The sequence below is a fragment of the Tursiops truncatus genome, chromosome 16 (assembly GCF_011762595.2).
Source record: "Tursiops truncatus isolate mTurTru1 chromosome 16, mTurTru1.mat.Y, whole genome shotgun sequence".
NCBI classification, from domain to species: Eukaryota; Metazoa; Chordata; class Mammalia; order Artiodactyla; family Delphinidae; genus Tursiops; species Tursiops truncatus.
In genome coordinates this window covers 8,886,762-8,909,931 of record NC_047049.1, presented here as the reverse complement: position 1 = coordinate 8,909,931, position 23,170 = coordinate 8,886,762, and the positions used below count along the sequence as shown (strand labels likewise).

At 43.4% G+C, this 23,170-nt stretch overlaps 1 protein-coding gene across 10 annotated transcripts in view; it reads right to left on the bottom strand.

The window, feature by feature from the left end:
* Positions 1 to 23,135, bottom strand: part of C16H10orf120 (chromosome 16 C10orf120 homolog) — a 46,450-nt gene extending 23,315 nt beyond the window's left edge. For 2 of the 10 annotated variants that reach the window (XR_012326864.1, XR_012326866.1), the window contains exon 1: positions 22,979 to 23,135. Coding sequence is in view for 1 of the 10 variants with exons in the window: in XM_033841535.2 (XP_033697426.1) it covers positions 6,062 to 6,245; positions 7,368 to 7,459 (276 nt within the window). In the remaining 9 variants the exon portion in view is untranslated. Of the gene's footprint in view, positions 1 to 3,982; positions 6,246 to 7,367; positions 7,489 to 22,978 lie in introns of those variants that run through there. The other 8 variants (XM_073793851.1, XM_073793850.1, XM_073793852.1 and 5 more) reach the window with 6 other exon arrangements.
* Positions 23,136 to 23,170: the final 35 nt, after the last annotated feature.

The window sequence follows — 23,170 nt, the reverse complement described above, 5'->3', positions numbered from 1 at the left end:
CTGAAAAGCACGCAAAGAAAGATTAGCATATTCCCACACGCTCCCAGAAAAGAAGGGCAGCACCCACTTAATCTAATCTTTTTATACCTTAACAGAAAGAGGCCTGCACTAGGCTCAGTACCCTCAAAGTTGTCTTTAAAGAAACAGACTTGGACACAGCCAGATTTTTTTGTTGTTGTTTTTCAATAAATATTCAGTAACTACATTAATGCATATACGTGGAATCCGAAAAAACTGGTATAGACGATCTTATTTACAAAGGAGAAATAGAGACACAGACGTAGAGAACAAACGTATGGATATCAAAGAGGAAGGGGGCTGGGGGGGGGATGAACTGGGAGATTGGGATTGACATATATACACTATTGATACTATGTATAAAATAGATAACTAATGAGAACCTACTGTATGGCACAGGGAACTCTACTCAGTGCTCTGTGATGATCTAAATGGGAAGGCAATCCAAAAAAGAAGGGACATATGTATACATAAAGCTGATTCACTTTGCTGTACAGTAGAAACTAACACAACATTGTAAAGCAACTATACTCCAATAAAAATTTTTTAGAAATATTCAGTAACAATATTTAAAATATGAGCCCTCAAGTCCAGGGTATCGTTCCCATCTTTGTCAATAAATAGCATGTGTGAGATGAGAATACAGTATTGTCAAGTCCCCCAGGGAGGAGGCAGGGTTTGGTGGGGCCTGGGAGTGAACCCCAAATTCCTGAGAGGTGAAAATCTGACAAGTGACCCAAGGAGGGACACTGCCTCTAAAGGGAGACATGTCAGTTTGATTACAAACATGCCCTTCACCAACAACTGTCTTGGTAAAAGTAAGTTTCCTGCTGATACATAGTCGAAGTTGATGATATGTAATTAACGGTCAATTTGATGAAGATGGCAATCTTTGTATCAAAAGTTAATTATCTCTCATGAGTAGCTTCTCAATCACACGAAACAATGATTTTAGCATCTGGCATCTATTTCATGCAAGTGCTTCAGATGAAAAAAGGAATTTTTCCAAGTAACCAAGAGCTGCTAGAGTTTCCACTTTGAAAAGTTCATCTGCCCATTAACTGGTACCTATCCAAATCTTGTTGAGAAAGTGGGAGGGTAACAGTTTCCAAAATTAGCATCTTATGGCTTTTAGCAAATCCCTAATGTGAAAAGTGTTGACAATGAATGGACTGAATTTTTAAGAATAAATAAATAAGGGTCCAATGAACTTCCATTTCAGGTACTCTGGGTGTAGTTCAGTGGATGGGAGCCAGGAAGCTGCCCTTTCCAAAAGCACCCAGGTGATTCTTAGGAATCATGAAGTTTGCAAACCAAGGCCGCTGTTCAGCATCTTATGCCCCATGGATCAAAATGCACTTAACAGGGAAAAGCGTGCAACCCGGAAACTCCAATGGGTGCAGAAAAAAAACAGCCCAAGAGAAGCCTGCTCCCTCTAGCCAAAGGACCAGCAGCAAAGGGACAGCCAGCCAATTCAGAAAACTTTTAGGCAATAACCTACCTGCTCTAAACACCATAGGTAAAACTATGCCCCACCCCCAGCCCAGGCAGCAAAGGTGAAGTAGGGAGCCTAGACTTCCACCTGCTCTCCGTGCTCCACACCCATCTCATCCCCTGTCCTCCCCTCCCTTCCCTTCCCCAGGGTGATGTCAGAAAAGGCAGAGTGAAGAGCTGGGACTTTCATCACCTCCAGGCAGCAAGGAGGGCCACCCTGCACCCCCAAGTCAGGTGGAGGCCAGGTGGGGAGCTTGGACTTCCAGCTCCACCCATCAGGTCTAAGGCACCCCTTTGAGTCTGCTAAGACTAAAGAAAAAACAACATTGATATTATATATTATTATATGCTGATAGTGCATGGTATAGCTCAATAGCTGCACTACAAAGTTTTTTTTATTCCTGGTTATATGATTTTACACTCTCTAGTGAGTCACAGTATTTGACAGTTTTCTTCGTATTACACTATGGCACCTGACGCACCTCTGAATACGCCCCTCGCATGGCCACCAGTGGATGTTTAGTCAGTTCCTGACAGAGGGATGACTGATGGGCCAGTGACCAGATAATTTTTCAGCGCTGTTTTTAAATACTTAATTTGATTTGCCCATTCTAAGTAAGTTCTTAAGTGTTTTCACATTGGGTTAGAAAAGATCTTATTCGTTATATGAGCGAATGCAGAGGAGATTCACCCGCATGGCCACTGGGGCAAGTATTTGGAAGATCTACATGGAAATATTAAGAAGAAAATGGGGGAAATCTGTTTTGATTTGGAGCTGGAATTCAATCAGGCCCCTAAGAACTTGTTCGCTGAGGGCAGAGATGCTGTTGTATCCATGGTGTATCCCCAGCATACTGTATACGCATACACAGGAGTAAAGAGAGGGCCTCTGGGCATCAGGAATGTGGCTGCCTGTTTGGCAGCCCCCAGCCACCAGGCTCAGAGAAGTTAAGAAACTTCTCCAGTGGCACTAGCTTGTGAAAGGCAGAGTTGGATTGGAACCAACTGTGTCCAGTTCTAAAGCCCCTGTGTTACACTCTGTCCGTACTGCCAACCAGAGGGGTTTGTCTCAAAGACCGCTTACTCCATCTTGCCTCCCTCAAGGACCCTGCGATGCCTGGACTTATGGCATATTCCCCACATTTGGAACACACTTGTGCAGGGCCTCCCAGATGCTGGGCACTGAGCTGCCCACTGGGTGGGGTTCAGAGGGAAATTGGACGTGCTCAGGGGCTTGCTGGCGACAAGAGAAAATAGAACTGCATTTGAACTCCTAAGAAGGGGCAGAAAGCAGTAGGTGCCAGGAGAGGGAGGAAGTGCTCCAGGAACTCAAGAAGGACGCGTCACGTCCGGCTGGAAGGCAGGTTCCAGGGAAGGTGCAGCCTTGAATTTGCCTCTTGAAACTCTTACTGAGATTGGGGACACTCACCCTCCATCGAGTTTCCCAGACATTCCAAGGGCTACTGTGTGACAGCAGCCCCAGCTCCCACATCCCTCTGGCAAATTTCACGAGCACTAAAGCGCTGAACACTCCCTCATCAGCCAAGCCCTCTGCTGGGCACTGAAACTCAGCCAGGAGGTGGCCTCTTCCAAATGCTTAGTCCTACCATTGTTACCTCCCTGTTAGCCTAGAGATAGTAGCCGTTTCCTTCATTATTTCCTGTTACCTTTTCCATCCCTTTTAGCAGGTAACCAACCACCTGTTACGAGTCAATTCTTTACCTTGAGTAAAACACATGATGCTCACTAAGCAAGGGTTTTGTTAATGAAAGAATGAATTGCGGGGACTTCCCTGGTGGCGCAGTGGTTAAGAATCTGCCTGCCAAGGCAGGGGACACGGGTTCGAGCCCTGGTCTGGGAAGATCCCACATGCCGTGGAGCAACTAAGTCCGTGCACTACAACTACTGAGCCTGCACTCTAGAGCCCGCGAGCCACAACTACTGAGCCCTTGTGCCACAACTACTGAAGCCCGTGTGCCTAGAGCCCGTGCTCTGCAACAAGAGAAGCCACCGCAATGAGAAGCCTGTGCACTGCAACAAAAAGTAGCCCCTGCTCGCCGCAACTAGAGAAAGCCCACGCGCAGCAATGAAGACCCAATGCAGCCAATAAATAAATAAATAAAAATAAATTAAATATGTGCTATTGCGGCGAGCCGTTTCTGACCGGCAGAATAACGAGCCGCCACACGCAAGATTCTTCTCGTATCACACTTTATTGGAGCACAGCTTGGTTGAAGAAAGATGGAAGGAAGACCCCGCAATCCTATAGCAGTCTGCTTATATAGGGATTAAGAACATGTGTCGCTCTGTGATTGGCTTTCGCCGATGGTGCGATTTGTGAGCCAGCATCGGATAGGTCGCTACTTTAAAACCTCATTAGTATACTTAGCGCAAGCGCAGTGGCCACAGGAAGGATGACTCAGCTTATTTCAGCTTCCTGCCGCGTAGCAGTTAGCTGACCGCGCCCTACATCTCCCCCTTTTTTATTTATTAGAACACCAAGCGGAATGTAGCCCGTACAAGTGTTCACCTCATGATGTGCTCACTGTTCGAGGGCAGTTTTCCGTTGGCATGTCTGAGACACCTTCCTGCGTGCAATGCCAACAAGGGCTGCAGGGTGCAAAGGCTGACTCAGAATAATGGCTGATTCCCTATAGAGGTGCAATGGCAACAAGGCCTCTCTGTGCAAGGGCAATCAGGACAATGGCTGACTCCCTATAGAGGTGCAATGGCAACAAGGCCTCTCTGTGCAAGGGCAATCAGGACAATGAATGAATGACTCCCTATAGAGGTGCAATGGCAACAAGGCCTCTCTGTGCAAGGGCAATCATTTCGAATTATTCAGGGCGGAGAGCCAGGCTGCGGGCGAATCTCCTTCATTAATAGCCAGAAGTGCCTGAGTGAGCAGGACCCTATCTCGATGTGCCCTGATGCGCACACGACAGACCAACCAGAGACACAGCATAATCCCAAATACACAGCAGACTCCAAAGATTCCTACCCCCACCCACTCCCCAAAGGAAGAAAAGGCAGAAGAGAGCCAAGAGGCAAAATCTCCAAAGGCAACGGGCTCCAGCCCGGCAGCACTCAGTTGCACAATTTGAATAATCCTTTGTGGAATTCCAACTAATACAAAGACTTCGATTAAGAATCATCAGGAACATCCAGCTCAGCATCTTCTCTGAAGTTTTCTTCAACAATTCTCGTCAGTCTTGATGGCACCCAGATCGGATCTTGATCCTGACTGGACTACTCACCGACGGTTACCACTCCGTGTGTCGAGTTCTGAATCGGTCCTCCATGCAGGGCGCAAAGTTCCCGGGTTTCGGCACCACTTGCGGCGAGCCGTTTCTGACCGGCAGAATAACGAGCCGCCACACGCAAGATTCTTCTCGTATCACACTTTATTGGAGCACAGCTTGGTTGAAGAAAGATGGAAGGAAGACCCCGCAATCCTATAGCAGTCTGCTTATATAGGGATTAAGAACATGTGTCGCTCTGTGATTGGCTTTCGCCGATGGTGCGATTTGTGAGCCAGCATCGGATAGGTCGCTACTTTAAAACCTCATTAGTATACTTAGCGCAAGCGCAGTGGCCACAGGAAGGATGACTCAGCTTATTTCAGCTTCCTGCCGCGTAGCAGTTAGCTGACCGCGCCCTACATGCTATCAACATTTCAAATGTTTTTTTTTTTAAAAAAAAAAGAACAAATTGTGGTTACAAATGGAGAGTCTATGGTTAGAAGGGGGTTCCAGAGGTTCAGAGGAAAAAGCAGGAACAGAAGGGAGCAGACGAGCAGGAGTGACAAGGGGTGCACCCTCCTGCCTACTGCTGAGACCAGGAGGATCTGGGCTTCACCATTCAGCGGGAGGTTCCTGTTGGCAGTTAAAGACACTGACAGCTGAGTCAGCAATAATCAGTGTTAAAGTGATCCAAAAAGAAGAAAAAAATCTGCTTCTGAAGATTTGGAGGATAGCAGGAGGAGGAATCTCAGGTTTTTAAAATGTCCTTTTGACACCACAGAGCTCAACCCCATGATTGCACATATCAGGCAACCTCAACCCAGAGGTAGCCCATCTGGCTGTTCTCCCTCTGGGATGAATGGAGTTTCCCTCCAGGGCAGTGTAACAACTGCCCATGGTAGAGTAGCTGGATGAGAGTGAATGAAGCCCTTAGAAGGAGGAGGGCCGACCGTGGGAAGTTTAGCAGGGTCTGAAACTAGAAACACTCTAAGGTCAATATTTTTTTTCTGGGGTTGGATATATAGGTGTATTTTCTACTCTAACTCTCCTTACATTGCAGTATAACTTTATAAGCTAGTTGCCCCAAGTCCCAAAGTGGGTACTACACAAATTTAAGTACTTTTATAACTAACAACAACAATACTGGAGGCAGAGAGGATTATTTTCAATATTTCAGTTATTCAAAAGTACATAAATATGTTACATAGTACATGATATAATGTAAACAGTATAAAACTTGACTTGAATAATAAAACATTCTACTAATAAAGAAATATCGCTCACAAAGATATTTGTGCCCACCCAAGTCAGAGTCCCTCGTTTGCATCACAGAAGCACGGTGGCAGGGCATCAAAGCCAGCATACAAGTTACATTCATCACAGCACTGGAGGCTGGGATAAGACCCAGTGGTGATGGCCGCAGTGACCTTGTCCTGGGTGACCATGTCTGGATCATCTTTTAAGGCTGAAGAAATAGGTACCTTTGGAACTCTTAAGAAAAGACATACACAGAGCATAGGATTAGAATTTTTCTTCTCAGTCCATTTGTTACAACTTGTCAGAGGTATCTCAGAAGCTTAGGACTGGAGCCAATGAAACACATGATACCAGCCCAAGACTAAAGTGCTCTGTCCCCGTCCCAAGTTCCTGTCTAATCCCTTTCTCTCCTAAGATTGCCAGAAATGTAAAATCAGGTTACAGCAAATAAGGGAGAGTGAATTGCAAGTGTGGGTCACGAGATGATCACTGCAAGTCCTCCAAGTGCAGAGCATGACAGGTGCCAAAGTCAGCCGTCCCCTGGGTGCTGGGATTCACCTTCCAGCACACAGGCCTAACTTCCCTAGAATGGGAAAACCACTGCTTTTTTGCTTGTTTTTTCTCTCCATTATTAGATAAGGAATCTGAGACATGGAGAAACACAGTGGCTTGATCAAACACATACAAGCAGAGGAGGAGCTGTAAATAAAAGGCAGGTCATTGAAAGCTTGATGCAGGGCTCTGTTCAACAACTTATGCTGCCTCCTTGGAACGTTAATGAATGGGAACACCACTGCTTCTGGCAACCAATCTCTCCCATATTTGAAGGTTCCTTTCCCCAAAATCGAATGCTCACTTTTCTGATCTACACTCCCTTGTTAGGCAAACCCCAGGATCTTCACACAACTCAGCTTCCCCAAAGTCCTATAGGCCCACCTCACTGTCCCCAAGGCCAAGGACACACTGAGAGCTCAGGCAAGAGAAGATCAACTCAGGCAAGAGAAGATCAACTCAGCCCGTCCTCTGAGTGAACACAGGCAGAGAGACTCATTCACACAGTCTGCAGTCTGCAGTGTGTGGAATTAGCCAGCTGAGGGTAAACTCAACGAGGCCAAGTAACAGCAAAGCAGCACAGAGCCACCTGGCTGAGAACATTCTACTTATGAGCTCAGAGCCCCAAACAGGAAGGCGAAGAAACCAAGATTCTACACGCACTGCCTTTGTCGTCTCAAACCCTCCCGCTGTTCCTGACCTCACCCGGGGTGCGGCCATGGGGCAAGGAATGACCCTACTCAAGCACAGAGCCCCAGGATCCCATCTGAGGGAGCGTTAGCCACTCTTACCCACATCACTCACTTCAATGCGTTGGCTACTTTGTAGTAAAGACAGATGACAGCAGCCATCAGCACAAGCACAGCCAAAAGGATACCGCCACCAATGCAGAACATAATTACCGTGTTAACTTGGGAAGCTTCACCTAGGCAGAGAAGTGCAGGCAAGCAGTGAATGTGGCTTCCCTCCCCACAGCCACCGAGCAACCTCAATATGCTTCCTTCAGTGGAGGAAGAATGAACCCAAACCACAGATCCTTATGCGTGTAAAACACAAATGAGTCTTCCTAGCGGGGGCCCAGGACCCTAAGCTGGCCCAGAGACGGGGGAAAGGGTTCATTTCTAAATGAGATGGGACTGAAATGCAAAGTCCAGAGAGAAGGAAGGAAAGAAAGTGGGAAGAATCTTTTTCTCTCTTTCACGTGCAGTAAAGTGCAGCTGTAAATAACCAGCCTGCACTCGAGCAAATGGTTTTATTCCCAAACACCTGGGCCTCCTGAAATAAGTTCCCTTTCAGAGTCAGAATTAAACCCTTCCCTGTACCTCAGGCTTAAAAATCTTCTACGGCAATTATTAAGGGAATGACTTTTTTTAAATGTTATGTTCAAAAATACTAAGAATACACTAATCTATTTTGTGATATGTGTTTCAGGAAAAGGAAGCTTTCAATTCTCCCTCTGACTACTGCCATTTTTCCTCCTAAACGCTAAATCTTTCCAGGAAGCCCCATTTGTGTGGAATAAGCAATTTGTTTAATCTGACTCCCTGAAACTGGGGAAAAGTGAGCCAGAAGAGAGGAATAAACAATCCAACTGCCAAAGCATACTTACGAGTATCTAAGTCACCAGAGCTGGATAAATGCTGACAGTTTAAAAAAATTACAATTAAAATCAACTTTAGGGAACAGTACATCTTATCAGGAATTTCTCAAACCCTTAATCTGAGAAAGAAAATTCTAATTATCCTTGTTAGGAGTAATTGAGATGTAAGTTTGAAGAGCTCGCTTTTAGAAGCACAGTCTCCACCAGTGCGACCAGAATGGACAACCACTGTCCAGCTCCAACTTGTACGCCTATCAGGCCTTAGGCTGTGTGACATCAACTCTTTGGACACCAGCTCTCTTTCATGGAGTTCTGAATTCCATTCCGTGTTCAGATATATTTTAGCACCAATGGAAATGTGAATGCCCAAATACTATTTTAAATCATTTAATTTCAATCTCACCTTTTCAGATTTTGTTTCTCTCAGAGGACCATTTAAGGTTTGACTGCTAATCAAGAGCAAATTTGGGGGGGGGGGAAGCAAATTTGGGATTTCAACAAAATAAAAAGACAGTGATGTGGGGAGGCTAATATCTAAAAATACTCATATCTAAAAGTACAGTCATAGAAGGCTGGTTAGACTTTATGTTTTAGTAACACAATGAAATAGTATATACTTGTAGCTTTGAACAGGATTTGGATATAGGTTCATTGACTTCAGAATATTATCATAATTTATAGTTAAGACAAAAAGATTTCAAATAGCAATTTGAAGAGGATATCTGTTTTAAATCGGGTTTCTGTGATTTCAAGGTACTCACATCAGCAAAGCTGGTTCCATTAAATGAGGGAATTACTTTAACTACAAAGGGTTATTCCTTGCTGCTCTGGCCAAACCCTGGGTGAGGTTACAAACTGCAGGGGAGATATAACCCAAAATGGTGGCATAAGATCTCTGAAAATTCTCTCCTCTGTAAAAGCAATGAAAAATGTGGCAAAAAAAGAAATTGTCAGAATCAGGTTTTTCTGACTCTGGATACTAACTATAAGCTTTCAGCAGCTCAGGAAACATTTATTTAAGAACAACTGAATCTCAGTATTGAACAGCATGCTTTGTGGCACTGTTCCATCATTCACTCTCCAGCTCCATGGTAGCCTTATTTTCAACAGCCTAGATTCCAACGCAGCCACGAGAGGGAGCAGAATAGAGGTAGAGCCCTTTCAGAGTCTCATTCCCAAAGAACTGTCATTAGCTGACTCATCTGCTGGTTTTCTGGAAGACATCACTTGCTTGCAAAGCTATCTGCATTTGACCTAACTTGGAGTCCACTCAGAGCAAAAAAAGTCTTCTCCTCACAGAACTTTTGGCAAAACTTTTGACAAAATGTTTTAACTTCCTGGCTCTCTGAGGCATTGGATTATTTGGGGCAACTGACAGACTAGCCAAAAAGCGTAAAGGAAAAGCTGGTAAATTAGATGTCCATAGGGGTTCTGAACAGCTCTGACATATCCGTAGGCGTCTAGAAGTCCACGCACATGTATAGAGCCGTGTGCATGCAGGGTTGTGAGCATGCTCAAGAAAGACATGAGACGGCCCTATGCATTCAACCCCGGCTGACCTTGAAGCTTTTCCCAAGGAGGAAGTGAAGGTAAAGGCAGAGTTTTCAACTGCTTGGCTGATACTGTTGATGACATGCCCCAGTAGGCACACAGAGCCCCTCATGAAAGACTGGGAGGTATACTGGTTCCAGGCATTTAAGGTAATCTTAAATGCTTAGTAGCCAATCATTAGCTGACTACTAAGCTAATCAGTAGAGACTTCAGGGTCCACACACAATAAAGAATACAGACTTTACAATGAATTAGTTAAGAAAAGTCACTAAACAAACAACAACAACAAACCTTGGAGAATGGGGAGAACCTGATTTCTAGAGTTGCCATGTTATATTATTTTTTCTTGCTTTTTTTTGGCCGTGGTGTGTGGCTTGCAGGATCTCAGTTCCCCAACCAGGGACTGAACCCAGGCTATGATAGTGAAAGCCTGGAATCCTAACCACTAGGCCACCAGGGAACTCTTTATTATCTATATTATTTTAAATGTGCAGTTCTCAACAAAAGAATGTAAGATATGCAAAGGAACAAGAAAGTATGGCCCACAAAAAGGGGGAGGAGGGAAGCAATCAATAAAAACTTTCCCTGGGGGAGGGGGATAAATTGGGAGATTGGGACTGATATATACACACTACCTTATATAAAATAGATAACTAATAAGAACCTGTGGTATAGCACAGGGAACTGTACTCAATACTCTGTAATGGCCTATATGGGAAAAGAAATCTAAAAAAAAAAAAAGAAAAGAAAAGAAAAAAGAGTGGATATATGTATATGTCTAACTGATTCACTTTGCTGTACACCTGAAACACAACACTGTACATCAACTATACTCCAATAAAAATTTAAAAAAAAAACTTTCCCTGAAGAAGCCCAGACGTTGGCTCTACTAGACAAAGACTTTAAATCAGCTATTTTAAACATGTCCAAAGTAAACCAAAGTAAAACTTCTTTTTATTTTAATATTAATTAATTTATTTACTTGGCTACACTGGGTCTTAGTTGCAGCACATGGGATCTTCATTGCCGCGTGCAGGATCTTTTAGTTGTAGCATGTGGCCTCTTAGTTGAGGCATGCGGGATCTAATTCCCTGACCAGGGATCGAACCCGGGAGCCCTGCATTGGGGGCGTGGAATCTTAACCACTGGACAACCAGGGAAAACCCCAAAGTAAACCACTTCTAAAGAACTAAAGGAAAGTATGAGAATAATGTCTCCAATAGAGAATATCAATAGAGAGAGAAATTATTTTTTAAAAGAACCAAATGGAAATTCTGGAGTTGGAAAGTACAATAACTGAAAAAACAAATCACTGGAGGGGCTTAACAACAGATTTGAACAGGGAGAAGAAAGTGAAGACAGGTCAATTGAGATTATCCAGTCTAAGGAACCCACAGAAAAAATAAATAAAAATAATCATGGACCTTCCAATTTCCATTCCAAAATGTAAACAGCTCGGGAACTGTCATCCTCAAAACAAGAAAAAACAATTGGAACAAATTGAAAATCAACAAGTCTTCTTAAGTTAACAAGAGAATTGAAGTCACATGGAAAATAGCCACCCCCAAAAGTTAAGAGACAGGGGAATACAGAGAATCATGGCATACAGTACGCCAGGAGAAGAAGTCACTGCTGGAGCCAGCAATGGGTAGGAACAATTAAATAGTAATTGATGAATTACTGAATGAGGACTAGCTTAAGAGAGAAAACAAACAAACCAAAAAACAAAACAAAAACAACAAAACAAAACCAAAAACCTCCTGGAGGCTCAGTTTTGTTTTGTTTTGTTTTTGGTGGTGGGGGGCACACTTTCATGATTGTTACCTTTAGGAACTCAATTAGGTTCTTATGGTAAAGACTGAAGAAAAAACCCCTCGTGCTTTGGTCTCCAATGACATCACATTGGAGGTGGCTTTATTACTGCTGGGAGATAAAGTCTTGAATTTCCACTAGGCTTCTTCTGGTATCACTGCATCAGTTAGGTGGAACAGTGCCTCATCTCCACCAGATGAGGGCGGAAGTCCAGACTTCCCAAGGTCTCCACTGACACCACAGGGGCTGGGAAGGGATGCAGGTCTCAGCTCTACTCAGGCTTCTCGGGCACTAACCTGGAGAGAGGGGGTTGGGACACCTCTTTAGAGCCTGGTGATAATGGAAGTCTAGTTTCTGCATGTAGTCTCTGCTGTGGGGGACAGAAAGGGGAGGAGAAGTGAGACCAGTTTTTTCTGTGGCATTTGACTGGAACACAGCAGTTATTTCCTTCTTTCTAGGCTGCCTGTTTCCTGGTCCTTTGGCTAGAAACAGCAGGCTTTTGTTGGGCTTTTTTTGTCTGCACCCACTGGTGTTTCCAGGTTGCCAGCTTCTTTGGCTCCAAGTCTGGAAATATGAAGCAAAAACAAAATCCAGGGGACTCACCACCATGTTTCCTTGGATCTCAAGGTTACTAAGCTTGTCTGTTTTCGTCTCTCCATCTGTCAGAGTCTTATGTTTGTTTTATATGTTCAGGGTTTTTAGTTGCAGTTAGTGGGAAGCGTAAGGAAAGGTACATCTACTCCATCTTACCAGAAGCAGAAGTCTCTCATGTGGGAAATTTTGACATCAACCCTCTACTTAATGACCAAAGCCACTGTGCCAACCCCGCTTGTCTGACCCTGAGAGTGAATGCCTCCTTAAATTGTGCACCCCAGGCACCTCACGTGTGTCATCCTAGACCGGGCCGTGTCATCTCATCATAGCTTATCTTTCCAGCCTCATTCCCCACTGCATTTCCCCACACCCAATGGATTTTCATGCCTGAGTTTTGGCTAGATGGCTCTCCAGTCTCTCTCCTCCTCTATCAGCTGAAATACTAACCCTGCAAAGCTTCATTAAAATGCCATCTCATCGGTAAACTTTTCACTGATTCCCGTCTGCTCCCCACCCCATGTTAATTGCTCCTCTCCCTCTGTATCATGACCTTTGTACCTCTGTGAAAATTTGACTTCTGTTTGCCTTAAGGTTTTCCAGCTCCTGCTTTAACTCTGAACAGACATTTGCCTTGAGTAAAGGAACCTACTATGCTCACACTCACTGAACCCAGTACTTTGAGTTAAATTAACTGTGGGTTGCCTTCTGCTTTTTATCTCACTCAAAAATGTCTTATTTTTCCAAGTTTCTTTTCTATTCCTTCCTATTGAAGCAGTAACGATTCTGAGGGACACAGTCTTGAATATGGTAAGTCATGATTAAGGAGGCAGGCTATGTTGACTTTCTTTACAGAGCTGACCACTTCATCTCTTGGTTTCCTTCTATTCCTGTAGTTACTTGACTGTTGAGTTACTTGATGACTCTGTACGTTTAGAGTGCGTTTTTGCAAGGTGTAAGTTTCATGAGGAACGAACTCTAGATCCCCAAGCATCAGAAAGAGCGCCTGGAATCCATCAGGTGCTAGCACATGTCATGGACGATGACGCAAATATGAATTTTATCAATCTGGTAACACCTTTCCCCACCTGAGCCTCCAAATTCAGACACAGCAATAAATTCAGACATAGCAGTAAGCCCTGAGCAGTATTATTTCATTTATTGATAAGGATATTTCACATTGTGTTACCAACATTAAACTATTGGCCTGACCATTTCTAACGTGTTTTAGTAACAGCTTTCTAGAAATGACTAGGAGGAAATAGCTAAAACCTCTGTTTGGCAGATGAGGAAACTGAAGCTCAGAGAACAAATGACTCCCTTGGATCACTTAGCACATCACTGGCAGGACTGGAACTAGGGCCTGGTTCTGTGATCTTTCCCTCCAGCCCCTGTCCTCCCAGGTCCAACACCTTTCCAGCCCCCTGCCTTCTGAACGGTTTGAAATGATATGTTGTTTCCTATTTCCAGTCCCCCCAAGTCTATTATCCAGAGACTTTGATTTTGACTCTGAGCTGAAAGATGGGCAAAGAAATCCAGCTGCATTTCATTTGGGGAAAGGGGCTGGTTATTATCATTATGTTTTCAACCTAAGAGCTATCTCACTGGCACACATGGCATGACTAGTCCAGAGTACTCGGACCGATGGGGACCAGGGGCCGTGTGTTCCAGATGACAAAAGGTAAGCAGTAGCTGTATTCAGAATCAGTGAGCTGAACGCTGTGATGTGATTACAGGGGCTTGTTTTCTCTCTGTGGGAAATTCTTTGTAATTCACACTCAAGGCCTTTTACCCAGGTCAGTTATTTTGCCAAGTGCCCATCCTGTGACTAACACCTGGGTCAGTTGGTTGCACACCCTCATATCTGCAAATTGTATCTATGGTGGCAGAAAGCAGACCAGATGCCAGTCTACTGGGAGTAACCCTGTGAGGCCCCCTTACTTGGCCCAAGTTCCAGCTCTGTGCCCCTTCCACAGCTCCTTCTGCTCTGCTCCTGGGATTCTCAGCTTTACCTTCAGACACCTGTGTGGCTGAGGACCTTGCTCATGCTGCATCATCCTGTCCACAAACAAGATGACGGTTATATTAATGAGCAATGGAGGAGTCCAAGACCAGGGAGTTTTTGGTGCAACATAGTTTTCCATGAGGTAAAAATTAACTCGTGTAGATTTTTCCATTCAATTTTTTGTTTAATTCATTTTAATTTAGCTTAAGGATAAATGTTTATTGAACTCCTAGTATGTGTCAACACTGTTTTAAGATGGGGATAACAGTAGTGCCAAAAAAAAAAAAAAAAAAAATCAGCAGCCTTCTCCCTGTATCTTCATGTGTTCCTTTCTCTGTGTTTGTGCCAATCTCTTCTTATAAGAACACCAGTCTTATTGGATTATGGCCCACCCTAATGCCCTCATTTTAACTGATTACCTCTTTAAAGGCCCTATCTTCAAATACATAATATTCTGAGATACTGGGGGTGAGGACTTCAGCAAGTGAATTGGGAGGGAGGGGGCACAATTCAGCCCCAAACAGATATTTTCATGGGTAATTGACCTCCTTTAGCATTTGAAATCCAAAGCTGTTGTCAGGTGAACTAACTCTTCTTGCATGGCTACCCTGAGGCTCTTGCAATTCCCTTGCCCAGGTTAATACCTGAGAGGTAAATCATTTAAATAGGCCATTTTCATCCAAAAATGGGTAAAGCAAGACTTAGCGTCTCCCCAGTTCACACACCACCACTTTCACATTCTTAAAGATAGTTCCATGCCACGTATTAGACAATTAACCCAGAATTTTAGTTTTCTGCTCATTCTGACAGGGTCTCTCCAAATGCCCTCCAAAGACACATTTCCAAGGTGGTTTTGAGGAAAAACCACAAGCGTAGACAAACCTGAATTCTTATCCTACCTTAGTCACTCTATAACTTTAGCTAAGTGACTTAACATCACTCGACTTCAGTTTTCTAGTCTGTAAAATGCGGATATCACAGCCTACTTCATACTATGGCATGATGATATTCTGAACATGAAGCACCTGGCACAGGCCTGGCACACAAGAGGTGCCCAGTAAATGCTAAATGTCAATTTCCTCTTCCCTTGTTCTTCCCATGCTCTGATCTCTCTCCTCTACTTAAAACAGCAAAAATATTTTGTATTGACCCTAATAACATCACCATTCCAGACTATTTGGAAGCCCCTCTTCTCTTTTATTTCCTAGTTTGAGAGTCAAATGGAGGTCACTTCAATAACATTTAATTAAGATAATAATATAGTGGTTCTCAAAGTGTGCCTGAGGCCAGCAGCATCAGGAGCCGTATCTGGAACTTGTTAGACATGCAAATTCTCAGGCCTCAGCTCAGAACTTCTGAGTCAGAAACTCTGAAGTGGGACCCAGCCATCCGCAGTTACACAGAGTAAGCCATCTGTGTTTCATCAAGCCCTCTAGCTCACTGGAATGCAAGCTTATTTAAAGAACCACTGATCTATGTTTAAGAACATGGACTCTGGAGCCAAGAGTGCTAAGATTTGATTCCTCTTCCACTTTTCATTACTATGTAACTGTGTCTTGAGTGACTTCTCTGGTCATCAATTTTCACATCTACTGAATTGTAAGACTTGTAAGACTCCCTATCCAATAAACCATTAACGTCTCTGTGTCGCTGTCTCCGGGCTCTTTCTTCAGTCTCTCGGCTGGGCAATTACAAGGTCTGCAGGTCTGGAGGGCGCAGCCTAACAACCACGCAGCTAATGTTGAAGTGTACTTATGTCCTCACAAAGTAAGCCACCAAAATTGATTTCTCCTTCCTAGAGCCCTTGGGGAGAAAAGCATTTATGATTTCTCTATGTAAAGAAAGATGAGTTTGGGACTTCCCCGGCGGTCCAGTGGTTAAGATCCCACATGCCGCACAACCAAAGGGGGAAAAAAAAAAAAGAAGAAGAAAAGATGAATTCACTAGAAGATTCTTTAACTGCATTTTAAAAAAATCTGTAATGAAACCTAACTTGTGATTTGTAATCACCACATATAAAAAAACAATCTTTTTTTTTTTTTTTTTTTTTATTTTGGGGCCACACCACGCGGCATGTGGGATCCTAGTTCCCCGACCAGGGATCAAACCCGTGCCCCCTGCCTTGGAGACATGGAATCTTATCTACTGGACCACCAGGGAAGTCCCCCCATTTTATTTTTCTTTCTTATTTTTGGCTGAAGGGTAATGCCTTGAAGATAAGGGCTTTTAAATTATTTACTTACTTAAAATCAACTCTTATCATAAGAGCAATACATGTCTGTTACAGAAAAATAAGAAAGCAAAGACAATTAAAAGAAAAAAATTCCATAATCCAATCTACTTATGGAAAATAGCTGTTAACAACTTCACATATATATATATAAAATCATGGGTATCTTTCCTATAAATATGCCTCAATTAAAGAATTAACTTTGGGGCTTCCCTGGTGGCGCAGTGGTTGGGAGTCCGCCTGCTGATGCAGGGGACACGGGCTCATGCCCCGGTCCGGGAGGATCCCACATGCCGCGGAGCGGCTGGGCCCGTGGGCCATGGCCGCTGAACCTGCGCGTCCGGAGCCTGTGCTCCGCAGCGGGACAGGCCACAGCAGTGAGAGGCCCGCGTACCGCAAAAAAAAAAAAAAAAAAAAAAAAAAAGAATTAACTTTGGAGTAATCCTTTGTATGGGTTGTATGGGTTTACAAACGTGTGTTCTCTTTAATATTTTACAATAATAAGCATGCCATAATTAACACTTTGATACACAAGTTTATGCATATATCTGATTATTTCATAAATTCTTAGAACTAGAATTACCAGGTCAAGTTCCACATATTTATATAGTGTCGAACTGCTCTGAAGAAATGTGGTACTAACATAATCTTCCACTTAAGAGTGTATATAACAGCAAATGTTTCTCCATATTATGTCCAGCAGTGGATAATTTAATTTTAAAATTTCTGGCTGTGGCCTTTTGAAAGGAGAACTTAACTGATTTCATTTGAAACCCTGGTTAAATTTTTTTTTCCCTCAGCCTCAGTCAAATTCATTTGTCAAACATGGTAAAATGAAAAGGGGCAAAGGGACAAGGCTTCTTAACGCCTCCATCATGGCAAATGGCTTGGCAGCTCTGAGGGCCAGCAGTCTTATAATTCTGGTCTCTCACACCATCTGATGAATAAGTTTCCTGCTGGCCTCCAGGGATACATATCAATTCCAGCCATATACAGATGTATGTGAGAATACCACAGCTGTATGACTGGTTTATTATCAGCAATTCCCAAAAAGGGAGTGTTCCCTTTACCCCACTCGTTCACAGAAGGTTTATAGAGAGTACTATAACTAAAGCCCTTCACTGGGGTATCTCAATACCCAGCACAGAGTAGGCACTGAGTAATTAATTACTCATGGAATTGATAAGACATTCTTGCTTTGCAGTTCTGTTTGTTAAGATCATAAATGAGCTGATTAAACCTTCTCTGCTCTTCCCCCAAAATGCAAATTCTTAAGAGTCAAAGGACTGACCTGGATGAAGGTGAGTAGCAGGGCACTGTCACACACTCATAAGACAGGGTGAGACCCGACTGATTCTGCTGGTAAAGATAAAACAATCCACTTCTAGATTCACACAGTTTATTATTTACAGAGACAATGAAAGATGTGCCAAATCCCTGTTCCACACTCCAAAAAGGATGAGACCAAAGCAAGAGAGGCTGAATGCCTGCAGTGCAAGTTGTGGAGTATTTCGATGCTGAGGAGTCAGTTCTAGCCTGTAGCTAAGTGGTTTTATATTCTGAAGTTTTATTTTGGAGGGGGGAAAGGGGCGGGGAGGGGGCAAGGCAGAAAGCCTCAGAACTCATCAGAATCCAGAGACAATGAGGAACTGTCTCACGACAACCTCCCAGAGGAGAGAAGGAAGTGACAGAAGGTCCCATAACGATTCCTTACAAGCCTCTCATCGTCTCTTGATCTAGGAGGAATACAAAGCATTCCGCCAAAACTCAGAATAGCCTTTGCTTGCATGGCCTATGTGGAAAGGTGCAAGGATGCCAAGACACAAGGACAGTGGAATTGTTTTCTTAATTTCTCTTTAATGGTACAAATTGTAATAGTACAAAGTTAACAGTACAGAATAGTAAAAATTCTTTTTAGTACAAAGTCCATTTGTAAGTACAAGCCCACTGTTTAGTATGGTCCATGAGCTAAGAATGGTTGAGCTAAAATTCAAAATAATATTTCATGACATGGAAATTACATGAAATTCAAATGTCAGTGTCCATAAAGATTTTGGAACACAGTGATACTCATTTGTTTAGAAGTTGTCTATTTTTGCTTTCATGCTACAACAGCAGAATTGCGTAGTGTCAACAGAAAGTGGCCCACAAAGCTTAAAAGATTATCTGACCCTTTACAAAGTTTGCTGATCCCTATCTAGCACCAGATATATCTTCTCAAATTGCTACACCTCCTCCTTTAATTTCTATTCAACCTGTTCTTTTGTTGTGATTTTAAACCAGCTGTCTCATATATACACTACTATGTATAAAATAGATAAATAATGAGAACCTACTGTATAGCACAGGGAACTCTACTCAATGCTCTGTGATGACCTAAATGGGAAGGAAATCTAAGAGGGGATATGTCAGTATGTATACGTATAACTGATTCACTTTGCTGTACAGCAGAAACTAACACAACATTGTAAAGCAAATATACTCCAATAAAGACTAAAAAAATAAAAAACCAGCTTCATATACATATGAAAAAATAAATAAACCAGCTGTCTCAAGTCCCAAAGTGGATAATATAAAAACTTTTAAAATAAAAAAGTAAAAGAAACGTCACCAGAAAAGGATACAAGAGTCAAAGAAATTTTTTCCATAATTGCATATTTACTGAAAAATACATCAGAGGTAACGTAAATATGACCTTCTAAAGCAAATGAAGAAATAAGAATATACTTTAACTGAAATTCTAAAAAATTTTACTAAAAAGAAATTAAATGTAAACCATAAAGATATTATGAAGTTATCTGTTCCCAGCATTTCCAGGTTAGACTCCTTCACTTTGGTCACAGAAGCATGTCAGGAGGTAATGGAGCCTGGCGTAGACAGTACATCCTTCACACAAATGAATTGTGGCAGGGGGTGGCACAAGGGAGTTCACCTGTATTTGGTGAACTGCCACAATATTATTCTCTAAGGCTACATAACAAGTATCTAACAACTAAAGGGTTAGGAGATATCAGATTTTTCAGGATTATCTTCTTCCAAACTCTGTTACATGCCTTTTGTGTCAGTCATTGCTTTCAATATTTTTCTTCAATGCTCTAAAGATATATTTTTAAAAATTAGATTTGTGGAGTTTTTTCTAAGTCCATTTGTTACATTCATCAGCGGGTTCTGTCTGGGAGTTTTCTACTGAGGCAAATCATACCATGTGACCTCTCTCAATTCCTATCCAATCCCTTCCTCCCCTAACTGTTTTATAAAATGCAATGAGGCTAAAATAAATCAAGGAGAACAAACTGCAAACTTGTCACCATATTGCCACTTTCTGACCTCGTCAGTGACTAGCCAACTAGACCTTAAAGGCTTAAAAGGTGCCTATATTCTACCATGCCCTAAGATAGTGGTGGGAAGATGGACAGTGATAGAAGCTCTTAATCTGTGTCATGGAGAAACTTCGTCTGGTGAATCCTATGGACCCTTTCAGGATAATACATTTAAGTATTTAACATAAAATACATAGGATTACAAATGAAATCAAGCAAATTGAAATCATCACAAAATATTTTAAAAACCAAATGTATAATATGGTAGTATATGTGCTTCTTTACAATTAGATTCAATGCCCAGAATACTGACGGGTCTAATAACTACCACACACAAATCATGGCACTGTAGAGTTCATTATATAACTATATGTATTTGTCAAAAGGCAAAGAATTATACACTAAAATTTGTGACTCTTTATGTTGACTATACCTTAATGAAGCTGACTTATAAAAATAAAAATTTACAGTGGTAGTCTAATAACTATAAGTTTGAGGTTTTGATAAAATTTTGAGACAGCTCTAAGAATACTGTGATGTGAAAATGTCATTTATTTTAGTGACAAGGCGATAGGTGTTTCTAAGTCTACTAATTCTACTGTGGCTAGTTTTACTAATCATTAAACTGTTACATTTCAGTAGGAGGTTAACAAAAATAAAGATGGGACTATCTTTCCCAGTTTGGGTTGATGGCCCCCATGAAATATATACACGGAATGTATACACACAGTACACAGAAGGTAGTGAAACTAGAGAGTAGTGAGACTACTTGCAGAGCAGAGATAAACAGAGTATCTGTGGACATAGCTGAGGATAAGCAGCCCTTAGGAATCAGAAGGGTCTGCATGCCATAGTCACGCCTCCTGCTTGCTTACTCTCACGAGGACATCCAGTCCTCAACTTGTATACAGCCAGCCCAAGAATTCTGCAACAGCAAAGAACCAAGGGAAGTTACAGAGGCCTACTTCCAAGCTCCCAGGTTCTTCATGGGCATGACATTCCCCTGTATCGCAGGTGCTAGCTTTGCCGTGGCAACACCAAGCATGCTGCCAAACGCCTGGCTACAACTAGGAATGGATCCTCCTGGTTCAGTCTAGGACCATATCCTTCCCCCAAACCCCAACGTCCCATAGTCCAGTAAGGAGTCAGTGGAAACAATGGGCATAAAGTGACACGGGGGTGTTGGGCCAACAAGGAAGGGCTTCTATTGTTATCCCTATCAATTCCATACAAAAACCCTCTGCCAGGTGTAAAATACTTCCTAATTTCCATAAGTATACACATGGTAGTAAACACAAATGTGAGAATTATTTTATAAAGTCCCAAACCACAAGAGAATTATAGTACCTAAAAAGTGTAGTTCAGAGGAATTAGTGATTAATTCTGTAGCATGGTGGAGGTCTGTACTTGCTTTTGAATATGAACAGAATTTTCCCTGCTATCCAAAAGGAAAAGCATTGCAGATAGAGGGAAAAGCATGTGCAAAGGTGGAGGAGAATGGGAGGCAGGCAGGAGTAAGAGTACCAAAGGCTTTGTATGCCATGCTAATGAGTGATGTGACTCAGTCTGGCGCAGCAAACACCAGAAGGATCAGAGGGCAATGCAGAGGATGAAATGGAGGTAATTAAAATGAAGGTTAGGGAATTTCCTGGCAGTCCCGTGATTAGGACTCCCCGCTTTCACCGCCGGTGCCCGGGTTCGAGCCATGGTCAGGGAACTAAGGTCCTGCAAGCCGTGTGGTGCGGCCAAAAAAAAAAGGCTAAAAGACCAATAAAGAAAATCCTGGAACTTTTCCGCTGAAAGTCAGTGCTGGAAAACAGAAAAGGCAGAGATGGAGAAAAAGAGGAAAGTTTTCCTTAAAAAAAAAAGGAGGGGGGAAATCAAGACAGTGATTTATTGGATATATGGGAATAAAAGAGGGGGGACCACAGAAGTCTTTAGTTTTCTGACCTATGGTCTTTCAGCTTTATTTAAGGAAGCCAACATCCAGTTGTTAATACTGATCCTGCGCATAAATTGCAGATTGGTATTTCTGAAGAAGAGCCAGTTTTCCTTCGGACTGTGCAAACAGTCTAACATAGATCAAAGTTACCTTACGACCACAAGAGGCAGGACATACATGACAAATACACTGCTTACCATTAAGTCTGGGGGACTCATCTTTGCAATCACTGAAACCAGAACATTTACAGTTAAGGACTTTTAACTTTATAAATTCTGTACCTATCAAATCTGTGGTAGGTTTCTCTTTCAATCTTCCTAAGTCCATCTAACAAACACTCTGGATAATCACTTATAGGAAAATACATTAATAATTTTTCTAGCACCACTCCACAAGTACGTACAAAGAAGGCAAAAGAGCACTGCATTCTCATTAGGTAAATATCCCAACATAACAACTCAGATGAAAACTTAAGAAAAAGAAAATAAATATTACTTTGCCCAGAAAACCCATAGTAGGAAGTACTAAGACAAAATTAACGTGAGGAAAGATTTCTTTTTCTTTCTTTCTTTCTTTTTTTCTTTTTTTGGCCACGCCACACGGCTTCTGGGATCTTAGTGCCCTGGCCCGGGATGGAACCCAGGACACCGCAGTGAAAGCACCTAGTTCTAACCACTGGACGGCCAGGGAATTGCCGTAGCAGAGTTCGATGTCTATTTCCTACACAGAACACCACCAGAACTACACAAGTGACAGGTCAAATTTGCAGAATGCTGACATTACAAGTGTATTTTACTCTACTATGCACTTCTTCACAAGGTGCGGTTGAAAGGGGGAGAAAGGCATCATAGGCCTTCCTATCCCGGGGGCATCTGGAAAGAGCCACCCGCTCCCACTTACCCGGACCCAACGCTTCAGGGTCTTTCAGGTCCAGCTCGCATTCTGCTCCAGCGCAGGCCGCCGTCCTGCTCGCTTTTCCCGGGGCCGGGAGAGCAGACCCCACCCCCCTTCGGGCCCAGGCCTTTCTCCACCTTCCACACGGCCCGGGGGACACGAGGGCGGCCAGGGCCACAGACCTTCCTCAGACGCCACTCGCCCCGGCCCCACACCAAGGGCGACACCGTCCCAACCTCCTCCTCAGCTAAAGCCGAACGACCGGCACCCACCTGACACCCTCGGAGGAGAGAGCGCGTGTGCGGAGCGGGCTGAGGACTTTCTGAAAAGCCGACTCCACCGCCCGGCCGCCGCGTCCCCAGCCCCCCGCACCCCACCGCAGTCCGCGGAAAGGCTCCGCGTCCGCGACACAGACAGCAAGGGTCGGGACGAGGTCCTTCACGTCTCGAGAGCCACGACATCACACCTACCTCACGACGTACTCTCCTCACCGGACCAACCCTGCGGGTAGGTCCAGAGACCGGCATTCACACGACATCTCCGGGGCCAACGTCAAACCACCACTAGGTTCCCACGCGCACCGCATCGCGCCTGCGCACAGCCCAGCAGCTGGACCAGGCTGTCAGTACGCATGCGCCGGACTCCAGCTCTCCCCTCACACC